General features: G+C 57.1%; 1 protein-coding gene across 2 annotated transcripts; it reads left to right on the top strand.

Annotated features, from left to right (window-relative positions):
• The first annotated feature begins 589 nt into the window (after positions 1 to 589).
• PROM2 (prominin 2) lies at positions 590 to 14,046 on the top strand. 2 transcript variants are annotated; one of them, XM_058667390.1, is made up of 24 exons: positions 590 to 971; positions 1,581 to 1,630; positions 1,932 to 2,134; positions 2,232 to 2,352; positions 2,581 to 2,644; positions 2,832 to 2,921; positions 3,213 to 3,415; positions 3,705 to 3,779; positions 4,436 to 4,499; positions 4,732 to 4,891; positions 5,168 to 5,320; positions 6,523 to 6,646; positions 7,134 to 7,225; positions 7,338 to 7,422; positions 9,579 to 9,725; positions 10,188 to 10,259; positions 11,528 to 11,620; positions 11,734 to 11,787; positions 12,079 to 12,159; positions 12,294 to 12,362; positions 12,860 to 12,949; positions 13,132 to 13,238; positions 13,563 to 13,637; positions 13,860 to 14,046. In XM_058667390.1, exons 1-23 carry the CDS (start codon positions 725 to 727, stop codon positions 13,624 to 13,626), a joined length of 2,508 nt encoding a protein of 835 aa, XP_058523373.1. In that variant the 5' UTR covers positions 590 to 724; the 3' UTR covers positions 13,627 to 13,637; positions 13,860 to 14,046. The 2 variants fall into 2 exon arrangements, with proteins under 2 accessions (XP_058523373.1, XP_058523374.1); XM_058667391.1 differs by lacking the exon at positions 13,563 to 13,637.
• Positions 14,047 to 18,851: the final 4,805 nt, after the last annotated feature.

Genomic DNA, 18,851 nt, shown 5'->3' with positions numbered 1-18,851 from the left:
CTCCTGGGGGCTGGCCTCGGGGACCAGTTCTGTGGTCTGACATCACCCGTTCAGCACTTTCTCCCCTGTCACCTGCATGGCAGCAGTCAGCTTTCTGGGCAGTGGGCATACAAAGCAGGGGCCTGTGCAGACTCATCTGTGGGCACAGCCCGGATGAGCACCTTCCGCTGAACACTGGATAAAGACACGGCTGGGCCAAGAGGGCACCACTTTGGCCATCACTCTCCCCAAACTGCTCTTGTCAGAAGCTGCTGCTCCCCAGCTGGCTGGCTGTGGGCACCAGGTGTGACCCCTGGGGATACTGCTACCCTGGATTGATTCTGCAGGGGCCCCAGCATGGAATAGGCTATTTGAACTTGGGCTGCCCTAGATAATCCAGAGCCACACAGAAGCCTCCTGGACTAGCTGAGAGGTGGTGGCCCTTGCCTGGGAGGATGTGGGCGCAAGGCTTCCCGCTTGGACCGCCAAGAGAAGATCCGGGCAGGCCCTGCCCCCCTTACCCAGGCCTCCGCCCTGCCCTTCCCATGCTCTAGGCAGGCGGGCAGGCGGGCGGGAGGGGCGGGCGCCCAGGTAGCCCGGGGAGCTCAAACCTGCCCGACCGGTTTTGAGAAGAGAGCTAAGGGGACAGAGGGAGGAAGGCTGGGAAAGGATGCCTGTCCTGCCCCATGCTCGCGTGCACCCTCCGCCGCCTGAGCCTGTCTAGTTACCCACCCAAGTGACCCCCATGGCGCGCACCGGGGGCCTCGTGGGGGCGTCCCTGCTGGGCCTGCTGCTGGGACTAGCCCGCAGCCTGCCCGGGGCGGCAGCCGCAGACTGCGACTTCCTCGGCCAGGCGGAGCGCCTGACGTTCGCGCCTGCAGCTAGGACCCGCTGGCTGACCCCTCGCGTGCGGCCGCCTGGGCCCCTGGACCCCCTCTATGGCACCGTGCGTCGCTTCCTCTCGGCAGTGCAGCTCAACCCGTTCCCCTCAGGTGAGTGTGTCCGCCACTGCGACCAGGACGGGTCTCAGCTGGTTAGGGAGCTCCTGGGCAGCACCCACCCACCCTCCCGCCCCCTGTTAGCCCTGGACGAGCCCACCCTGTCAGCAGGCACTGCGAGGGAAGGATTCCCCCCATCCCCCCTCACCCATGTGGGACAGAGCAGCATCTGGAGAGGACTCCAGAACGTTCCATGTGACCTTGGACAAGCCCCTGCTTCTGATCCCCCACTTCCATGTATCAAGTGCAGGAGGTTGCATTAGAAGCACCTTGTATTAGACCTGCCTTTGCTGTTGTTTCCCAAGTCCAGTGGAGCCAGGCTCAGGAGGGCTGGGAGGGGCTGGGGCACCCCTCCCAGCCTGACCCCTGCTGTGCTAGGCCAGGTCCTGCCTGGCCCTTTCGCAGGCTGTTGCTGCTCCCTGCTGCAGCTCCCTGCCGAGGCCTGGCCACTGCCCTGGGTGGCGGTGGGAGGTGGCAGCGGAGGCACCAGCAGATGGGGAACACATCAGTGGCAGGAACCCCTCATCGGGGCTCCGCTTGGCCTGACAGGGGAAGGCTTGGATCTGGGAGGGTGCAAACTCCTGGCTTGGCTCTCTCCTTTAGAGTTGGTGAAGACCCTGCTGAATGACCCGGCCTCCGTGAAGGTGAATGAGGTGAGAACTGGGGCAGGGTGGGGGTGGGGGAGGCCGTGCAGGAGTAAGGCTCAGCCCCTGGCTGGGGGTGCCTACCCGGTGTATGTGTGGTGGTGGTGGTGATGGGGAGTGTGGCTCCAGCCTCGCCCTCCTTCCCTCCTCCACAAGTGCTGAGTTCCAATCTCAGCTCTGCCCCATAGCGGCAGCCAGGCTTGCTGCTGCTGGACTTGAACTTCCTGTCTGCAGCCAGGCGGGGGCCCTGGGCTGTGGGCCGCAGGTGGCGTCGGGGCGGTGGATCATGCCTTTCTGCTGTCCCGTGCAGGTGGTGCGGTATGAGGCTGGCTATGTGGTGTGTGCTGTCATCGCCGGCCTCTACCTCCTGGCCGTCCCCACCACCGGGCTGTGCTTTGGCTGGTGCCGCTGCCGCCGTCGCTGCGGGGGCCGAGTGAAGACGGAGCACAAGGGCATGGCCTGTGAGCGTGGCACCCTCATGGTCTTCCTGCTGCTGACCACCCTCGTGCTGCTGTGAGGGGCCACCTAGGCCAAGGCGGGAGGCTGGGCGGTGGCCCCATCCCCCTCCACTCGCAGCAAGCCCCTTTTCCCCTCCTCTTTTTCCTCCCAGGGTGGGGCTGGTCTGTGCCTTTGTCACCAACCAGCGAACGCATGAGCACACAGGCCCCAGTGTGGAGGCGGTGCCGGAGACCCTGCGCAGCCTCCAGGGCCTGGTCTCCAATGTGCCTCAGGTGAGCCCCAAGAACCACTGAACCTCAGGTGCCTGGCAGGACACAGAGCACAGTGGGTCTTCCAGAGCCCAGAGCTTGTGGATCAAAAAGGAGGTCCTTTCTTTGTGTCCCGCCCCCCCGTCCCCCGCCACCCCTCGCTGGAGCTTTGGTGTAGTGCTCCAAGGGCATCGTCAGCGGACTGGGAGCTGCAGGTGGCTGGGAGTGGTGGCTCACAGCCCTGTTTCCTAGGAGCTGCAGGCTGTGGCACAGCAATTCTCGCTGCCCCAGGGGCAAGTCCTGAAGGAGCTGGATGGTGAGGGTTACAGCTGCTTGGCAGCCTGGCCAGCCCCAGGCCCCCCCCCCCACCAGTGCCCCTCCCATCCTCTCCCCTACCCCCCAGGGCCTGGGAGGGCCCTTCGTGGAGGGCCTGGGGAGGCAGGATGGACAGGTGGGCTCTAGGCCTCTGGGCCTGCAGGCTGCAGACACCGTGTGCTTTCCAGGTGCCGGAGAGCTCATTGGGAACATCCTCCACAGCGGGCTCAGCAGCACGGTGTACTTGGCACTGGCCTCATTGCACAGCCTGGGCCAAGGTGAAGGGGGGAAACCTGTGCTCTGTAGGGGAGAGGCAAGTCCAGCCTCACTCAGCCCTGGATTTCTTAGACCGCTTCACCCTGCCCATGACTTTTCCATCGCATTCATTACCCCAAGATTATCCCAACCAAGCCCATTTCCTGGCTCCACACGCGCCCCGGGGCAGTTTCCACTGAAACTGGGGAGGTTAAAGATGGCAGGTCCCTGTTGGCTGGGGGAAGGGATGTTCTGCCTCCTGCCAAGAGGACGGGAGCTGTGGAGCTCGCTGAGGCCAGGTGTGGCTCTCTCAGCCCTGCAGGTCTTCACGGATCACCTCCGAGCCCTCAATGACACCTTGACGGAGCTGCAGGGTCGGCAGGAGCCTCTGGAGTCGGCCGTGCGTGAGCGCCGGGAGCGCCTCCTAGCCTTGCTGCAGGAGCCCGGGTGCCAGGGCGACTGCCCCTGGGCCCTGGAGCAGGCCCACATCCTGGAGCTGGGTGCTGACTTCAGCCAGGTGCAGGCCCACAACAGAGGCCTCTTTGCAGGGGGTGATTAGAAGGGCTGCTTGGCCCTCTGGCCCAGAAGTGCCTGGGCACCTGCGCCTGATCTGGGAGTTCCTCTTCCCTTAAGGATGGATGTCCTGGGCGTGGGTCAGGATCTCTTCCTGTGTCATATGAATTCCTTGCATTCCTGTTATCATCCAGGGTGATCCCCATGTTGCCTGTCCCTCTCAGGAACCTTGCTTGGCTATTGCATAGACACTGTCGTAATCTGTCTTCCCACCACCCCTCCGGTCCCCGCAGGTGCCTTCCATACATACAATCCTGCATCGTCTAAGGGGTGTCCCGGAGGCCAACTTTTCCAGCATGGTCGAGGAGGTGAGTGCTCTGCCTGGGCCACCCACTGGTGCCCGCAAGTGAGCAACCTCAGCTTTCCCTTTTTGGGGTGGGAGCCCAGTTGAACTTGCCTGAAGGTCTCACCTACCACCTTGTGTCCTGGGATGGAGGCACCCTCCTCTGTGGAGAGAGGTGGGCCTGAGGCTTCACAAGAAGAGCCAGAGACCCTCAAAGAAAGTGGGCCTGGGAGTGGCAAGGGAACCAGCACCCTGCAGACCCGGGGGGTGGGGAGCAGAACATGAGTCAGCTCCTGTGACCCAGGGCCCTGAGTCAGACCAAGGGTGAGTCAGTCGGTCCGGGTGGCTGGAGCCAAAGGCTCCCAGGATGGGGGTAGGGGGAAGTGGGAGGCCTGCAGGAGGCAGGTCAAGTGTAGGGTGCCTGGGAGACATGAGGGTGTGGCTGAGTTGAGGACTACGGATGGGTGCTGGGGAGGAAAAGGGGGTTAAGATGGGGGTCTGTAGGGAGCAACCTGGGGAGTTTGGCCAGAATGAACCAAAAGAGTAGTGTGGGGAGACAATAGCCTGGAGAGTAAGGTGCAGGTTTCCCACTGGGTCTGGCGACCTTGGGGTGCCCCAAACTTGTGGAACACCAGGTGGAAGATGAGAGCAGAATCCCTCTTGGTTCCCCCCACCCTGCAGGACAACAACACCTTCAACGCTCTCCCACTGCTGGCTGGCATGCAGATGGCCAACACAATCAAAGGTGAGGCCCTTCCCCAGAACACCTTCCCCACCAAGACCTCCACCAAGGAGCTGTAGTCAATGGCAAGTGATGGACGGGGAGAAGGCTGGCTTCCTTGGCTGGACCCCCAGAAAGTAGTAGAACCTTGGTGGGTCTAGATGTCCCTCCTGCCTGGCCTCTGGGTATCCTCATCATGCCACAAGTCCCTCTCCCCTCCCTACCCTCACCCCACTTTCTCCACTGCTTCGAGCAGAGCTGAAGGAGATAGTGGCCCAGGAGCCCCAAGGACTGAGGACCTTGGCCGAAGAGTTTCCAGGCTTAAAGGCAGCCTCCCACTGGAGCCAGGCCCTGGAGAACTTGGAACGGAACAGCCGCCCCTACCTGCAGGAAGTGCAGAGATACGAGACCTACAGGTGCATGGTGCCTGCCAACTGTAGGGCAAGGGTGGATGGGGGAGGGGGCAGGTGAGGGTGGACGGGGCGGCCCTGTCTTCTCTGAGCGCTATTTCCAGCCCCCCACTGATCTGCCTGACTGTCCTGAGCCAGGACTCCTGACTCTTAGGGTCTTTGGCTCCCTGCCTGGCCATGGGACTCCAGGAGTCTTGGATCATCCACAGCATGCCAGCCAATCCTGTTCCATGCTGTGGTCAGCTGCTTCTCTTCTCAGTGACCCCGCCCCCTCGCTGACAGGTGGATTGTGGGCTGTGTGCTGTGCTCCGTCCTCCTGCTCATAGTGCTGTGCAACCTGCTGGGCCTCAACTTGGGGATCTGGGGGCTGTCTGCCCGGGAGGACTCCAGCCACTCAGAAGCCAGGGGCGAGGCTGGAGCTCGCTTCCTCATGGTGTAAGTCGGGGCTGGGTCGGAGGACAGCAGGGAGACTGTGTCGGTCAGATTCCCCCTCACTCCTGTGTCCCTGGAGGGGCTACAGGAACGACTTCCTGGGAGTCAAGGGCCTGAGCTTCGGTGCTGACCTGGCACCCTTCACTCCCTGGGTGATCCTGGGCAACTTGCTAATCCCAATGGGGCTTGAGATGCCTCATTTGCATACAGGTTGGACTAGAGCAGCAATGGCCAATAAGAAGCCCTTTCCTCTGTGCACTGGTGACCACTGCAATGCCCAGTTGGCACTTTCTCACAACCTCAGAATCTTTTTTAAGCCACCTTCCAGGCAGCGACCACCACCAACAGGCAGATGTAGAGTCTGACATCCCTAGACTTCAAGGTCAGGGCTGCCGTATACTGTTGTGCAGGCTGTGTATTCAACAAGGGTGGCTGGCCTGAGGGGAGGGAGCGCTGAAGAGCACCCCATGCTTCACTCTCCAAGCTCCAGAGCTAACTGCCCAAGAGGCCCCACAAATCAGTAGCACCTGCTCTGAGAGTCGTAGTTACTCAGACTAGCTGATGCGTCATACCTGAGCAGGCCAAGGGGACCCCTTGGAGGGCTGGGTTCTCATCTTCCTGAACCCCCACACTCCGAAGCTGACAGTCCTGGCTCTCCTCCAAACCAATATCAGGGGGTGGGGGGACTTGGGGGTGCTGGACCTGTCAGTTAAGATGCAGCTGGGGTATCTGTCTCCCACGTCAGAGGGCCAGGGTTCAAGTTTCTGCTGCCTCCCAAAGCACACCCCACGAGGAGCCGGTGATGACGCAAGTGGACGAGTCCACATGGGATGGCGCTCCTAGCTGCTGGCTTTAGCATGCTCTCCCCAGCCGCTATGTGCATTTGGGAGTGGACCAGCAGACAGCAGCTCTGTGTCTGTCTGCCTCTCAGAAAAGCAAGGAGCAAAGCAGCTGCCTTCCTTCTCTCGCTCCCACTCCTCACCTCTCATCAGGCCCAGCAGGACCCCAGTGATGACGAGTGAATAGGCGGGAGTTCTCTGAGTCCTCCCTCCCACCCAGCAGGATGGCGCTGGCCAGCTCCTCTGCCCAGAAGGTTCGGCCCTGCGGCCGGCTCTCTAGCCAGGCTGGTCCTGGCATGTGTGTGTACGGGAGTGTGGGGGCAGTCAGTGTCCCCTCTCCCGTGACGCATCTGTCACACTTCCCAGAGGTGTAGGCTTCAGTTTCCTGTTCGCTGCACCCCTCATCCTCCTGGTCTTCGCCACCTTCCTGGTGGGCGGCAATGTGCAGACCCTGGTGTGCCAGAGCTGGGAGAGCGGAGAGCTGTTTGAGGTGGGCCCACGCACGGGTGGAGGGAGGGGAGGCGGAGCGAAAGGGTTAGGAGCCAGAGCGGGAGGAATGAGAATAGAGATGGCCAGGGAGAAAAGCAGAAAATCTCCAGTGGGTGGGGCAGTGCAACAAGGAGCCAGGGGGCCCTGTGAGCCCTGGACTGCCACCCAGGCCCTTAGATGGAAATCCTGGGGAAGAGCACCCAGATTCAAGCTCTTCTCTGTGACCCTTAGTCCAGAACCAGCTCATTAGCAGATGAGCTGAATTGTTAGCCACAGCTCCCCATGCTTCATGGCAAGGGTTCCCAGGAGTTACGGTAACTGAAGCTACAGGCCAGTTTGGAACGGGAGTTGCAGGGGTGTCACCTGCCCCAGGTGTCAGTGGCACCAAAGCAGCATAGGCCAGGTGCTAGGGAACCCTGGGACAGAGGGTCCTTGCCCCCAGCACTGCCCCCTCCTCCAATATCCCATCTCTCCCTACCCATTGCCAGTTTGTAGACACACCAGGAAACTTGCCCCCGTCCATGAACCTGTCCCATCTTCTGGGCCTGCAGAAGAACCTCAGCTTCCTCCTGGCCTATCAGTGAGTAGCTACCCTGGGCTGCGGCTGCACACCGGGAGGGGCATGGGGCAAGGAGTCCCTTGGAGCTACCATCCACTGCTGCTCACTCTTGTTGCCCAACATTCCCTCTCAGGCAGTGCAAAGAGGGGGCTGCACTCTGGAAAGTTCTGCAGCTCAACAACTCCTACGACCTAGAGAAGCACCTGGATGTAAGCCAGGTAGGAGAAAATTCTGGAAGGTTCTGAGGACCTCCTTCCGCATTCTGCCCGCTCCTGTGGTCTTGCTTCTGTGGGAGCAGCTGTCTTTCTGTAAGAGCAGCTGACATCCTCGGAGTGTAGACCCCAGCTACAAGATTAGGGATGGCACCTGGGGAAGGTTTAGGCATGTGACAACCTAGCAGTCATGGCCAGCTCTGAATACTGTGCTCCTGGACAACTGACCATGGCTGAGGTTATGACAGGGAAGGATGGAGACAGGAGTGTGCCCTGACAAGACAGGCATTGATTGGGAGGTGAGAGGGTGTCAGTGATGAAACTGGGTGATACTGCTGAGGGCTCACAGAGCCAGCAGGTGGGGTCAGAGACTCTGCCCCAAGCCTAACCAGCTGCTTGACTCCCAATCTTCTTCCTGCCATCACGTGGCTGCTGTGACCTTAAAATATTTATCTTGGTCTCGGTGTGATAGCCTAGTGGTTAAATCCTTACCTTGTATCTGCTAGGATCCCATATGGGCGCCGATTTGTGTCCCAGCTACTCCACTTCCCATCCAGCTCTCTGCCTGTGGCCTGGGAAAGCAGTTGAGGTTAGCCCAAAGCCTTGGGAACCTGCACCTATGTGGGAGACCCAGAAGAAACTCCTGGTTCCTGCCTTTGGTTTGGCTCAGTTCTGACCATTGTGGCTGCTTGGGGAGTGTACCAGCAGACGGATATTTCTCTCTGTCTCTCCATCTCTTTGCAAATCTGCCTTTTCAATTAAAAAAGAAACTATATATATATATATATATATATATATATATATATATATATATATAATTTTTTTTCATCTTTGGGGCAGGCATCTGGCCCAGCAGCTAAGATGCTGGTGAGAGTGTCTGGCTTTGAATTCTGGCTCTGGCTCCCAAGTTTAGCCTCCTGATAAATGTACACACTGGGAGGCAGCAGTCTTGACTTGCTGGTTTCTGGATTTAGCCAGACCTAGCCCTGTGGGTGTTAGAGAAGTCACAGATGAGCATCCTTTCTCTCTCTCTCTCTCTCTCTCTCTCTCTCTCTCTCCTCTCCTTTCCCTTTCTCTCTCTCTGCTTTTCATTTTTTTAAAAAAATTCTTTTAAGATTTTATTATTTTTTTAACTGGAAAATCAAATATACAGAGAGGAGGAGAAACAGAGGAAGATCTTCCATCTGCTGGTTTACTCCCCAACTGGCTGCAATGGCTGCAGCTGAGCCGATCCGAGGCCAGGATCCAGGAGCTTCTTCTGGGTCTCAAACGTCGGTGCAGGTTCCCAAGGCTTTGGGTCAACCTCAACTGCTTTCCCAGGCCACAGGCAGGGAGCTGGATGGGAAGAGGAGCAGCCAGGACACAAACCAGTGCCGATATGGTATCTCAGCACATGCAAGGCAAGGACTTTAGCCACTAGGTTATTGTGCCAGGTAATTTCTTAAAGCAGGTCCTAGAGATATGATTATGAGCAGGTGAGCAGGACAAGGTGTGCTTTCCAGAGCATGGGTCCCATCCTCGCTGTCAGCATGGCCCCAGCATGGCCCCAGTGCTGCCCTGGGGAGATTAGGCCTTTTCTCCTCGCTGTGGAAGAAGTGGGGTGGAAGGGAGGGGTGAGCCGGCCTCTAACCTGCTGTGGGGCCGCTGGCATATCAACGCTCTTCTCTGACCTTAGCTTCTTTAGAGTGGAGTTCACGAACTCTAAATCTCTTCCAGGGATTGTTGGGAAATGCCCAGGGTCTTGCCTGGATAAGTAGTGTGTCCATTCCTTCATTCATTTAGTCACACAGTTCGCAGATTTGTCTTCACCCACTGTGCTTTAGACACTAAGGGTTGGGACAGGACAGACAGGCAAGGTTTCACTGTCAGGAACAAGTACACACACAGGTGATCGCAGAGCCTGAGGTGCAATGAAGAACTAGGAAGTGCAGGTGAGGTGCTAAACTCAGGCATAAGTGCTGACAGACAGCAGGTGACCAGGGAAGGTCTGTCTCAGCCCGGTAGCCTAATTGCTGGAAGGAGGCTGGGTCTTAACTGTGTGGAAGGAGCAGTAAGCCTCTTGAAAGCCCATTTGGGCTGGAGTTGTGCTCAAGGCAAGGGAAAATGTCCAGGACCCTGGCCCAGCACATGCTCCATGCCTTGCCCTCCTTTGGCCCTCCCAGTTTGCTCAGAAACTGCAGCAGCAGGTGCAGGGTCTCAAAATGGACATGCAGGAGCTGGATCTGCTGACCCCAGCTGCTCACCGGGACCTGGAAGCCCTGAAGAGCAGTGGGGTTGAGCGCATCAACTACCACGACTTGCTCGTCCAGGTGAGCACACCCTGCCGGGGATCAGGACGAGCAGAGAGGTCCACAAGGAAGCTGGGCAGTAGACCGCCTCTACATCCTTAGCCTTCCTTCACACTCCTACAGGTGTCTTGTGCCTTTCTTTTGAGGGTCTCCCCCAAAGCTTTGCCCCGCAACCCCAACAGCGTGGGTCGCTGTTCATGGTCCTGAACCCACTGCTGGGGGGATGCTGGGGAGCAGTCATGTCTTCCTTGAAGCCTAACCAGAGGGCCGCTCACTTACTTGTTGTTTTGTTTTATCTTGTTGGAAATATCTGAAAGATTTCACAAATCAGGGTCAGACTCCCAGTGGCGAGTATGTCTCAATACATTGAGCAGATGCAGAGAGCTCTTGCCAAGGTTGAGCTTTCAGAGGCTGGAGGATAATGGGTGGGCACTGGGGGAACCTAGAGCCATCTCCATCTTGGTTTCTACCTTCTGCCCTCAGATCCAGAAGCCCGTGGTGAAGACCGACATGGAGCAGTTGGCCCAGCAGTTGGAGGCACTGGCCCAGGCCCAAGTGAGAGGGGAACAGTCTGTAGGGGAACTAGTCTGTAGGGGAAAGAGTATGGGAGGTGGGGCTCAGGCGGGGCATACTTGGAGTTGGGAGGGTAGAGACAAGGGGTTGAGGTCCCAGGCTCCTCACCCCCTCCTGGTCTCAGAGATAGGAAGCCTCCTTCATCTCCAGGGTCAGTTGGCTTGAGGGTGTCACAACTTTGGTTGTAACATAAGCTTTACAACCAATGGGGCTGTGTGGCCCTAGATATGTCATCTGGCTTCTCTGGGCTTCATTTTCCTTATCCGCAAAGTGAACCACCCATCTTCTGTCTGATGATGGAGCTGGCCTTATTCCCGAAATCTGGGTCCTGCTCCTTAGCACCTGGTCAGGGTAAACACGGACCAGGCTGGAGGTTCAAGGACAGATGACAACAGCAGCGGATTAGCACTCAAGCGCCGCTGCCCTGCTTAGTGAAGAGGCTCTGGGTTTTTTGTTTTTAACTGAAGCTGCACAGGCAGGTGCTGATTTCACAGAAAAATGCAGGAGAAACAGCACATCTTCCCACTAGCTGCGATAAAGGCCAAAACCAAAGGCCAGGTACCGAACCACCGCAGTGTCATCACTCAGGCCTCCAGAAGGTCTGCAGGGGACAGAGACGGACCCTGTCCTAAAGTGAACCACTCTGCTCTGGCTAGAAAAGTGCCACAGTATTTACCAAAGGGAGGAAGAGCTGGCAATCTGTCCTTGAAGCATAACTTGACATAGGTGGGGCTCTGCTGTCTAGAATCAGAAATGAGTGCATGTGAAGCTTGTACCATGGGAGCCCACCTTGACAAGAAGCAAGTCCTGTCATTTTCCTGGTGCCCTGTACCTGGTCATAGTCAAATGGCTGTGCGCATGCCACTTGCAGGATGTGCTGGGTCAGGTGCAGTAAGGACACAGCGATGGGTCAGGCCTCCCGACAGCCACTATCCTGGGAAGAACAGCTTTTCATGGCTATAAACATCCCTGGAGTGTCCAAAGCTCTCTTTGTGACATTGAATGAACCCTTCGGCAACCCTGAGTGGTGTGTAGAGCAGGGAACATTCATCAGGGCACCTAGAAAATGAGGGGGGAACTGAGAACTTGAGTCTAGACCCAGAGTCAGGTCCTGGAGCTTAGGGAGGCTTTGGTTTTCTGCTTCTGAGCCCAGGACTTGCCCAGCTGCCCTCACATGTCCAGTTCAAGAATATCTTGGCCAAGGCAGTCCTGCCTAAGCAGGAGCCATATTCACCTGTGCCTCCCTGCAGGTCAATCCTGGGCTGGGGCAACAGCTGCAAGAGGAAGCCCAACGACTTAGAAATCTCTATCAGGAGAGGGTCACTGCCCAGCAGAACTTCGTGGTAAGGGGAGCCTGGGCCTGGCAGAGGGAGGAGGGAAGGATGGGGCAGAGCCCTGGGACCACTGCCTTTCTCCCCACCCCTTCCCCTAATCAGCTTTCATCTCTTCTCTGCAGGCCAAACTTAACCTCAGCATCAGGGCCCTGGAGTCCTCCACCCCAAAGCTTCAGGTGTCTGTGGGGGTGGGGCAGGAAGACACCCCCGCCCCCAGGAGGAAGGAAGGAGTTCAGCTGGCTGGGAGCTTGCCTGCTCTGCTGGTCCAGCTACAGTTGGGGGGTGGGATGGAGAAGATGGGGTGGGTGGCCAGAACCTGGAGGACCACCATTTCTGGCCTCTGTGTTGGAGTTCTAGAATTGAATGGATGAATGAATGAATATATGGATGAACGGGAGAGGGAGGGAGTGAGCAGCCGCTCCCCTGTGAGATAGGGCCCTGAGTCCAAGCCCTCTCCCATCCTCCAGCTAGAGGTTGCCGAAGTCCTAAGCAACATCACTCGTCTAAAAGCAGAGCTGCCTGCCCGGACCAACCACATCCTAAGGAACGTGAGTGCAGGCAGCCGATGGAGGGCAGGGGTTCGGAACCAGAGCAGCGTGGACTTCTCCTGTCCCATGGTGTCAGGCATGGGGAGGAAGCTGCTGGGACCCCTGCCCAGCCTGCATCCTCTCCTTGCCTGCAGGTCAGTGCATGTTTCCTGAGTCGGGAGATGGGCTACTTCTCCCAGTATCTGGCCTGGGTGAAGGAGGAGGTGAGTGGGAGCTTGGACCCACCTGCTCTCAGACTGATCCTCCCCTGGACTGGGCCCCTGGCTCTGTGCTTCTCCTGCTATTCCTGAGCCCCTTCTGGTCTGAACCAAAACTCTCAAGCTAGTGGACTTGCCCTACCCCCCTCTCCCTACCTCTGCCGTATGAGCTGCACTAGAGTGTTGCAGCCACACCCTTCTCCCCATGTCCTTCCGTGGGCCACTGTCTTTTTGCCCAGCTTGGCCCAGGCCAGCTACCCTAGCGGACCTCCTGTGGATACCACTACCCATGAGCTCCACGAGCTGCCTGGGCACCCATACTAAGACAGGCAGGGCATCAGATTCATCCATGAGTGTGCCTGTGTACTTGGGTGAGCCTATGGGGACACCTACGATGCCTGTCCCGTGAGATCATGACTTACAGCCCAGAGCCAGGCATCCTTTCTTTCTCTATCGCTGGGTCTGGATGTCTGCATATATGTACTGCGTGGTTGTCAACACAGGTGACCCAACACATTGCCACCTGCCAGCCCCTATCCGGAGCTCTGGACAACAGCCATGTGATCCTGTGTGACATGATGGCTGACCCCTGGGTGAGTGCCTCAGCTCCTCAGGGCTTGGGGACATCCATCAGGTTCCTGACAGGGGTAGGTGGGGAGGGAGGAGTGGCCACTTCCCTTGGCTCTGCCCACTGCTACTCCTGCCCCTGGCTGAGGGAGCGGGAAAGGCAGCATGGCTCCCGGCCAGGTGAGCTGACTGCATGCACCTGTTCCAGAATGCCTTCTGGTTCTGCCTGGCCTGGTGCACCTTCTTCCTCATCCCCAGCATCATCTTTGCCATCAAGACCTCCAAATACTTCCGTCCTATCCGGAAACGCCTCAGGTGAGGGGCGTGTAGGACCTAGGGAGGTGTCCTTCTGTGGCTCCTCCCCACCGGGAACTCTCTTCCTGGGGCCTCCCAGGCAGAGTAGGGGCACTCCTGGCCGTGTTCCTGGCGTGGCCCTGAAGAACCCCTCCCAACACACACACGCAATACACTCTGAGCATCCCCAGGCTCAGGAAGTCCTTGCACGGGTCTGCCCCTTATCCTTCTCGCTGCAAGGCATCCTTCTTGGGGACTCTCACTGTCCCAGAGGGTGGGCCCTTCTGCCAGCCATGTGTGCCCCTGTGCTGGGGGCTCACTCACTGTCCCTGGGGGCTGCCACAGCTCCACCAGCTCCGAAGAGACGCAGCTCTTCCACATCCCCCGGGTCACCTCCCTGAAGCTGTAGCACCCTCCTGGGTGAGTTGCCTTGTCCTCTGAAACTCTCCATCTTGGGGAAGGGGAGGCGCTGGGGGATGGGCTAGCCATGGCCTAGGAGGGCCGGAAGGCTCAGGGACTCGGCGGTGGCAGTGGTGGCCGCGGCGTCTCCGCCTGCATCCTGGCTGGCCGTGGCCCTCTCAGCAGGACACTGGCCAGCTTCCATCCAGCTCCCTCCTTATGTGTTTGCTTCCTAACCCACAGCTGGACAAGGTGACCCCAGGACTGCCCATCTGTGTCCCCACTGACTCGCCTGGACCCAAGGATGTCTGTAGCTCTCCAGAGCCGGCCTTCCCCTCCCCTCAGCCTGCCCAGCTCCATCTCGCCTGCTCCTTTCCACCCCATTCTGTATATGCCCCGCCATCCCTCACCATGCTGCCATCACATGTCTGTTGAGCTATGGAGCTGCGGCTTCTTCCTCCAGGCAGCACTGGGTCAGCACCTGGAAGGATGGAGCTCCACCTCGTGCAGTGTCATCCTGGGTGCCTTGGGAGGGAGAGCGACCCTGCACAAGGCTATTGCATCTTGTTCTGTTCTTGTCCTGCCAAGCCTCCACTGTCCCTCTCCATGTCCTCCTGGCCCTACTTCCCTACAGAGTTTCCCAGGGATATCTGCTGGGCCATGTAAAGCCATTGAGAAGGCAGGGACCAATGGGGGCTGGATGTTAGCTTTAACGGACTCCAAGCCTTCTGCCACCCCTGGGCTCGGGACTTTGGCTGGCCCCAGCCTGGGTTTATTGCCTCCACCCCAACTCAGTGGGCAGGGAGGCCTGTCTGAGGCCACCCTACCTGTACCCCGAGTTAGGAAGGGACCTGGAATCCTGGGCTATAGTGAGAGTTCTGCCCTTGGCTCCCCAGGGGCCAGCATGTTCCCATCATGCAGGTATCCTGGGAGGGATCTGGTGGCCAGAACAGGCTATTGTGTTCCCCACTCCCTCCTGTGCCTGTGGGCTGGCTGACTCTTAGAATGTCCCTGCGTACTGTCCCCCGACTTCCATAAATGAGGAAGAGAAAGGGGAGAGAAGAGAGATGGATCAACCTGGGGGTCTGCTGAAAACCTGCGCCACGCTATGCCTTGGGGTTGGGTCCCTAGAGCCAGGCCTGTACAGATGGTGTTTAATGAGCGTTCATGGAGAGAATTCCGAGGCCTTCTGGCTGCAGGAACCAGGGCTCATGCTGGCCAGCAGATCACCTGGCCTTCTTGTTTATTAACTGGGATCTCTTCAGCATGCTGTGTTGAAGTCTCCCCAACCTGTATTATGTGAGAACAGTTCCTGCCTCCTCACAGGGGGCTGGAAATTAAATGTGATCATGTGTGGAGGGCCCTAGCTCAGAATGCTCTATGGATGGGAGCTGGTCGGAGCCAGGGGTAGAAATAGGAACCAGTCAAGCTCAAGAGAAGAGGGAGCTGAAATCCCTTTCAGATTGTGTTTAATTGCACTTTGTAAATCAGCAACAAATTTCCGCTACGAATTAGGATGCCACCTACACAAAGTCTTGTCACTGCTACAAGTGCATTCTCAAACCAGCAACCTTGAATGGAGCACGATTACCTCTTCAGCTTTTCCCAGCGGGGGTTTTTCTCTTGTTATTCATCTGTTGACCTGGACAGGGGAATTAGTACCTGCAGGTTCTTTTTATTTTTTTTTATGCAATTAAAGATGTTAAAATAAATGAAACAGAAATAATTAAAGCGTTATTTCCAGTCTTCTGCCAAATGGTCCATCTTGTCTTTTATGCGTGTTCGAGCATTTTCGTTACAGTCAGTGGGTTCCTCCTGCGGAGCCCTCTCGTGTCTGCTCGTAGTCTGTTGTTTCTCTTGGATTTGGTTGGCTTTTGTTTTTTTGCAGGCTTTTTTTTTTTTTTTTTTTTTGGTTGAGCACTTCATGTTGTACCTGAAAGCCTGTAGGAATCATCTGAAGCCCCGGATGAAGTTATCTTCTGCAGGAGGAGTGTGTTGGGATTCAGTTTAATCCACAGGCGAAGAAGGAGCCCCTGCTGGAGGGCAGATCTACTTCCAGTGGACTTGTGTCGTCCTGGATGACAATTCCTGGGGCCCCAGCCCGAAGCCAGAAATGTTTCCAGGCATGCCTTCTTGGTACGCCTAGGGTTTAGCCCCAGGAGTTTTGGGAAGCTCTGCTCTGTGTCTTTGTTGGGTTTCCTGGTCTTAACCAATCACACAGTGACAGAAGACAACACTTTCTCATGCTCCCCCATGGCCTCGATTGAGCTATGTACTCATGTGCACATTTACATGATAGGACCTATAGCACATAATACATACATGTTAAATAAATACACCTAAAACTTGAAAAGCTGCTCAGAATGAGCTGTTTTTAAACTCATCCTCAGTTGAGCATTTGGTCCAAATGACCGAGTCGACTGTGACCTGAAGTAGTGGTAAAGATTGGCTTTGATGTTCTGTCTGTGAATTGGGGAAAGGCTGTCGCGCTTTGAATTTGGTTTCTGGAAACCTCTGTCTAGTCCACTGGATCTTGGGTTTCCCCTGGAGCTTTATCCAGGGAGAGCATAGTTGTAGACAAGGGGTCACCTGCAGATGGGCATGGCAGCTGGCAAAGAGACAGAAATAACCAGAGAGAGATTACCTACTTCCATGGTTTTAAAATGCTAGAATCCTGAAATGCTAATACGACTTCATCTGGGAGACTCCATCTTATCTGTCCTCAGTCTCAGGGTGGTGGTTTGGAGGGGGTCATCACCTGTAGTTGAGCAGCTGCCACCCCCAGGAAGTTCGTTGAGCTGGTTCAGGGCAAAAGCCCAGGCAGATTTTGTTTTCGGGTCCTATGGTCCCTGGCTCTTTGGGATGCACAGCCAGGGTCCAGTCCTCCCTGTAGGTGCATGGGACAAAGGCTCTGTCTCCTAGGAGATTTGATCCAAGTGTCCTTGCTGTCCCTGTGACAGGAGGGATGACAGATTGAGGGCCCTGGGAGTTCTGCCAGATGCTCCAGTCTAGAAAAGGCCTGTGATGCTTTCTGCCAACGAATCGCCACCTGGGCCAGGGCATCCAAGGGTCCAGGTGGCTGTCTGGGGGATAGCCACGTGGCTGAGGCCAGAGGCTGCCCAGGTCACCTGAGGAGACCACCTGGCATTCACGTGTATTTACTGGACTGTGAGTGTGAGCCAGGAAGTGTGCTTAGCACTTTCCATGTAGCCACTAATTGAGAAGCATTGTGATTTGCCTACTTCATGGCTGAACATGGGAGGACATAGACACGGGATATGCACCGAGTAGAAAGGGTTAGTATTTGCCCACAGAGTTGACTGATGCTGGTGGCATTGCAGACCTGGAGGCAGCTTGAGGCCCTGCTCTGGGTGGACCTAGGGATGCCTCTCTCTCACCCTCCTGCAGCCAACCTCTTAAAGTTCTGTCTCTCTGAGCTCAAATACCAAGGACCCAAATCAAGGCTCACGTCCTGGTGCACCCAGCACAGGCTGTAGCTGCAGCTTTGGTTGTATCCTGGATGAGCCCTGGACAGGGAACTTTAGGTCATTCCATCTCATACTGAGTGTCCCAGCTCCCAGGTATGTAGGGAGAGGATGGCCCCTCTCCAGCCCCTGGCCTCTGGGGTAGAGCTGGGGGGAGCTGCATGATGAATGTACTGGATAGCAAGCCTGGGGGGTCCCTCAGCTTTAAAGGGGCCCCCACCACCCAGGGTCTCCAGGAAACAACAGTTGTTCCTTCTTCAGTCTATAGCCAAAGATAGGCTGGAAGAGTTGGCAGCAGGTGGCAGCAGGGCTGGGGAAGAGTGGCAAACAGACCTAATCCTAGAGAAGGTGGAATCACCATTGGATTTGAGCAGCTTCCTGGTCCCATTTTCCGGGAAGGCCACGTGAAGGAGGTGCCCAGCATTGGCAGGCTCTGAGGACCCTTGGAGGAACCTCAAAAAATGAGGAGGCGTGGCTGTGCACGGAGGAACCCCAGAAGACAAAGAAGCATGGCTGTGAACTTCCAACTCGACCCACTGCAGCTGGCCACATGCCCTGTCTTCCCCCAGGCCTGAGCTGGGCAGGGAAGCGACCTTGACCTGGGAGAGAGACAGCTGAAACCCTCAGGGCTTTCACTGGCTGCCTTTCCTGCTCGTGGTTATGCTCCATGAACAATTTAGGGAAATTGTAAGTCTCTCTCTCTCTGGGGGTGTTTGCTGAGGCCGCAGTGCCCCAGCATGAGGATTCTGCCCAAGGCCTTTCCATCCTGCTCTTTCTCCTTCCTGCACTTCCCCACATACCCTGGACGGGCCCCAGCTAGGAGCTTGGGAGCCATGGGGAAGCCACAAACATCAACACGGAGCAGTGGGGGCACACTGGTTTGCATCTGCTCTGGGCACCAGCTGGGCTGGCAGCCTCAAGAAGAGGTGCCCATGACCCGAAGGACAAGTGGTGGGTGCAGCAGAGGCGGGTAGTTATCCTGGGAACTGCTTTGTCACAGCGTGTCCTACACCAAACCATGACCTGGTGGCTGTCAGGGACCAGAACTGGCTTGGGGTAATGGGAAGGGGGGCTTCTCTGGTCTGGTCACCACGAGTGGGGCCAGGCCTGTCGTCAACAGTTTCCAAGCCAACGTGTGAAATCTGGGCACAGAGAACTCCCTTGGGGATGGAAGGGTCATGCCTTGTGAGCTGTTTATCGCCGGGCAAATCTTTAACTCTCTTCGGTTCAAAACACCCAGCGTGCCTCTGCTTGTGGAAGTCTGTGGATACATGTTCCAGGCCAGTGGAACAGAGCTGCCTGGGTGTGAGAGACCACAGCGCTCCCAGGAAGCTGCTCCTGGCCTGATATCATGGAGAGGCCTACCCACCCCCATTCCCTCGGCTTAGAGTCCAGGCCTGCTGAGCACCCGGGGCCTCAGTAAATCCAGGGCTCTAGATCGTGGCCTTTCGCCTTGAAGAACACAAAGTTGGAGCAAATGGGATGGTTCCACAGAAGGAGAGAGAGAGAGAGAGAGAGAGAGGACTGGGCCAGCAAGTGCTCTCCTGCACGTGGCAAAGGAGGGGGTTGTCTCTGGGCTCTGTTTCCATGGGAACCACTTGCACCGGCTGGTTCCTCCAAGCTCCAAAAAGGGAAACTTGGCAGAGGGTTCAGGCACCTGGGTGGCTTCCCTAGGGGCTGAACAGATGCCCCCCTATCTCCCAGGGATGCCTCAGCGTCCTGTCCCTAGCCTTCACACTCTCCAGGAGAG

This window comes from Ochotona princeps, chromosome 8 (assembly GCF_030435755.1).
Source record: "Ochotona princeps isolate mOchPri1 chromosome 8, mOchPri1.hap1, whole genome shotgun sequence".
In the NCBI taxonomy this organism is placed as follows: domain Eukaryota; kingdom Metazoa; phylum Chordata; class Mammalia; order Lagomorpha; family Ochotonidae; genus Ochotona; species Ochotona princeps.
This window is presented reverse-complemented; position numbering and strand designations above follow the sequence as displayed.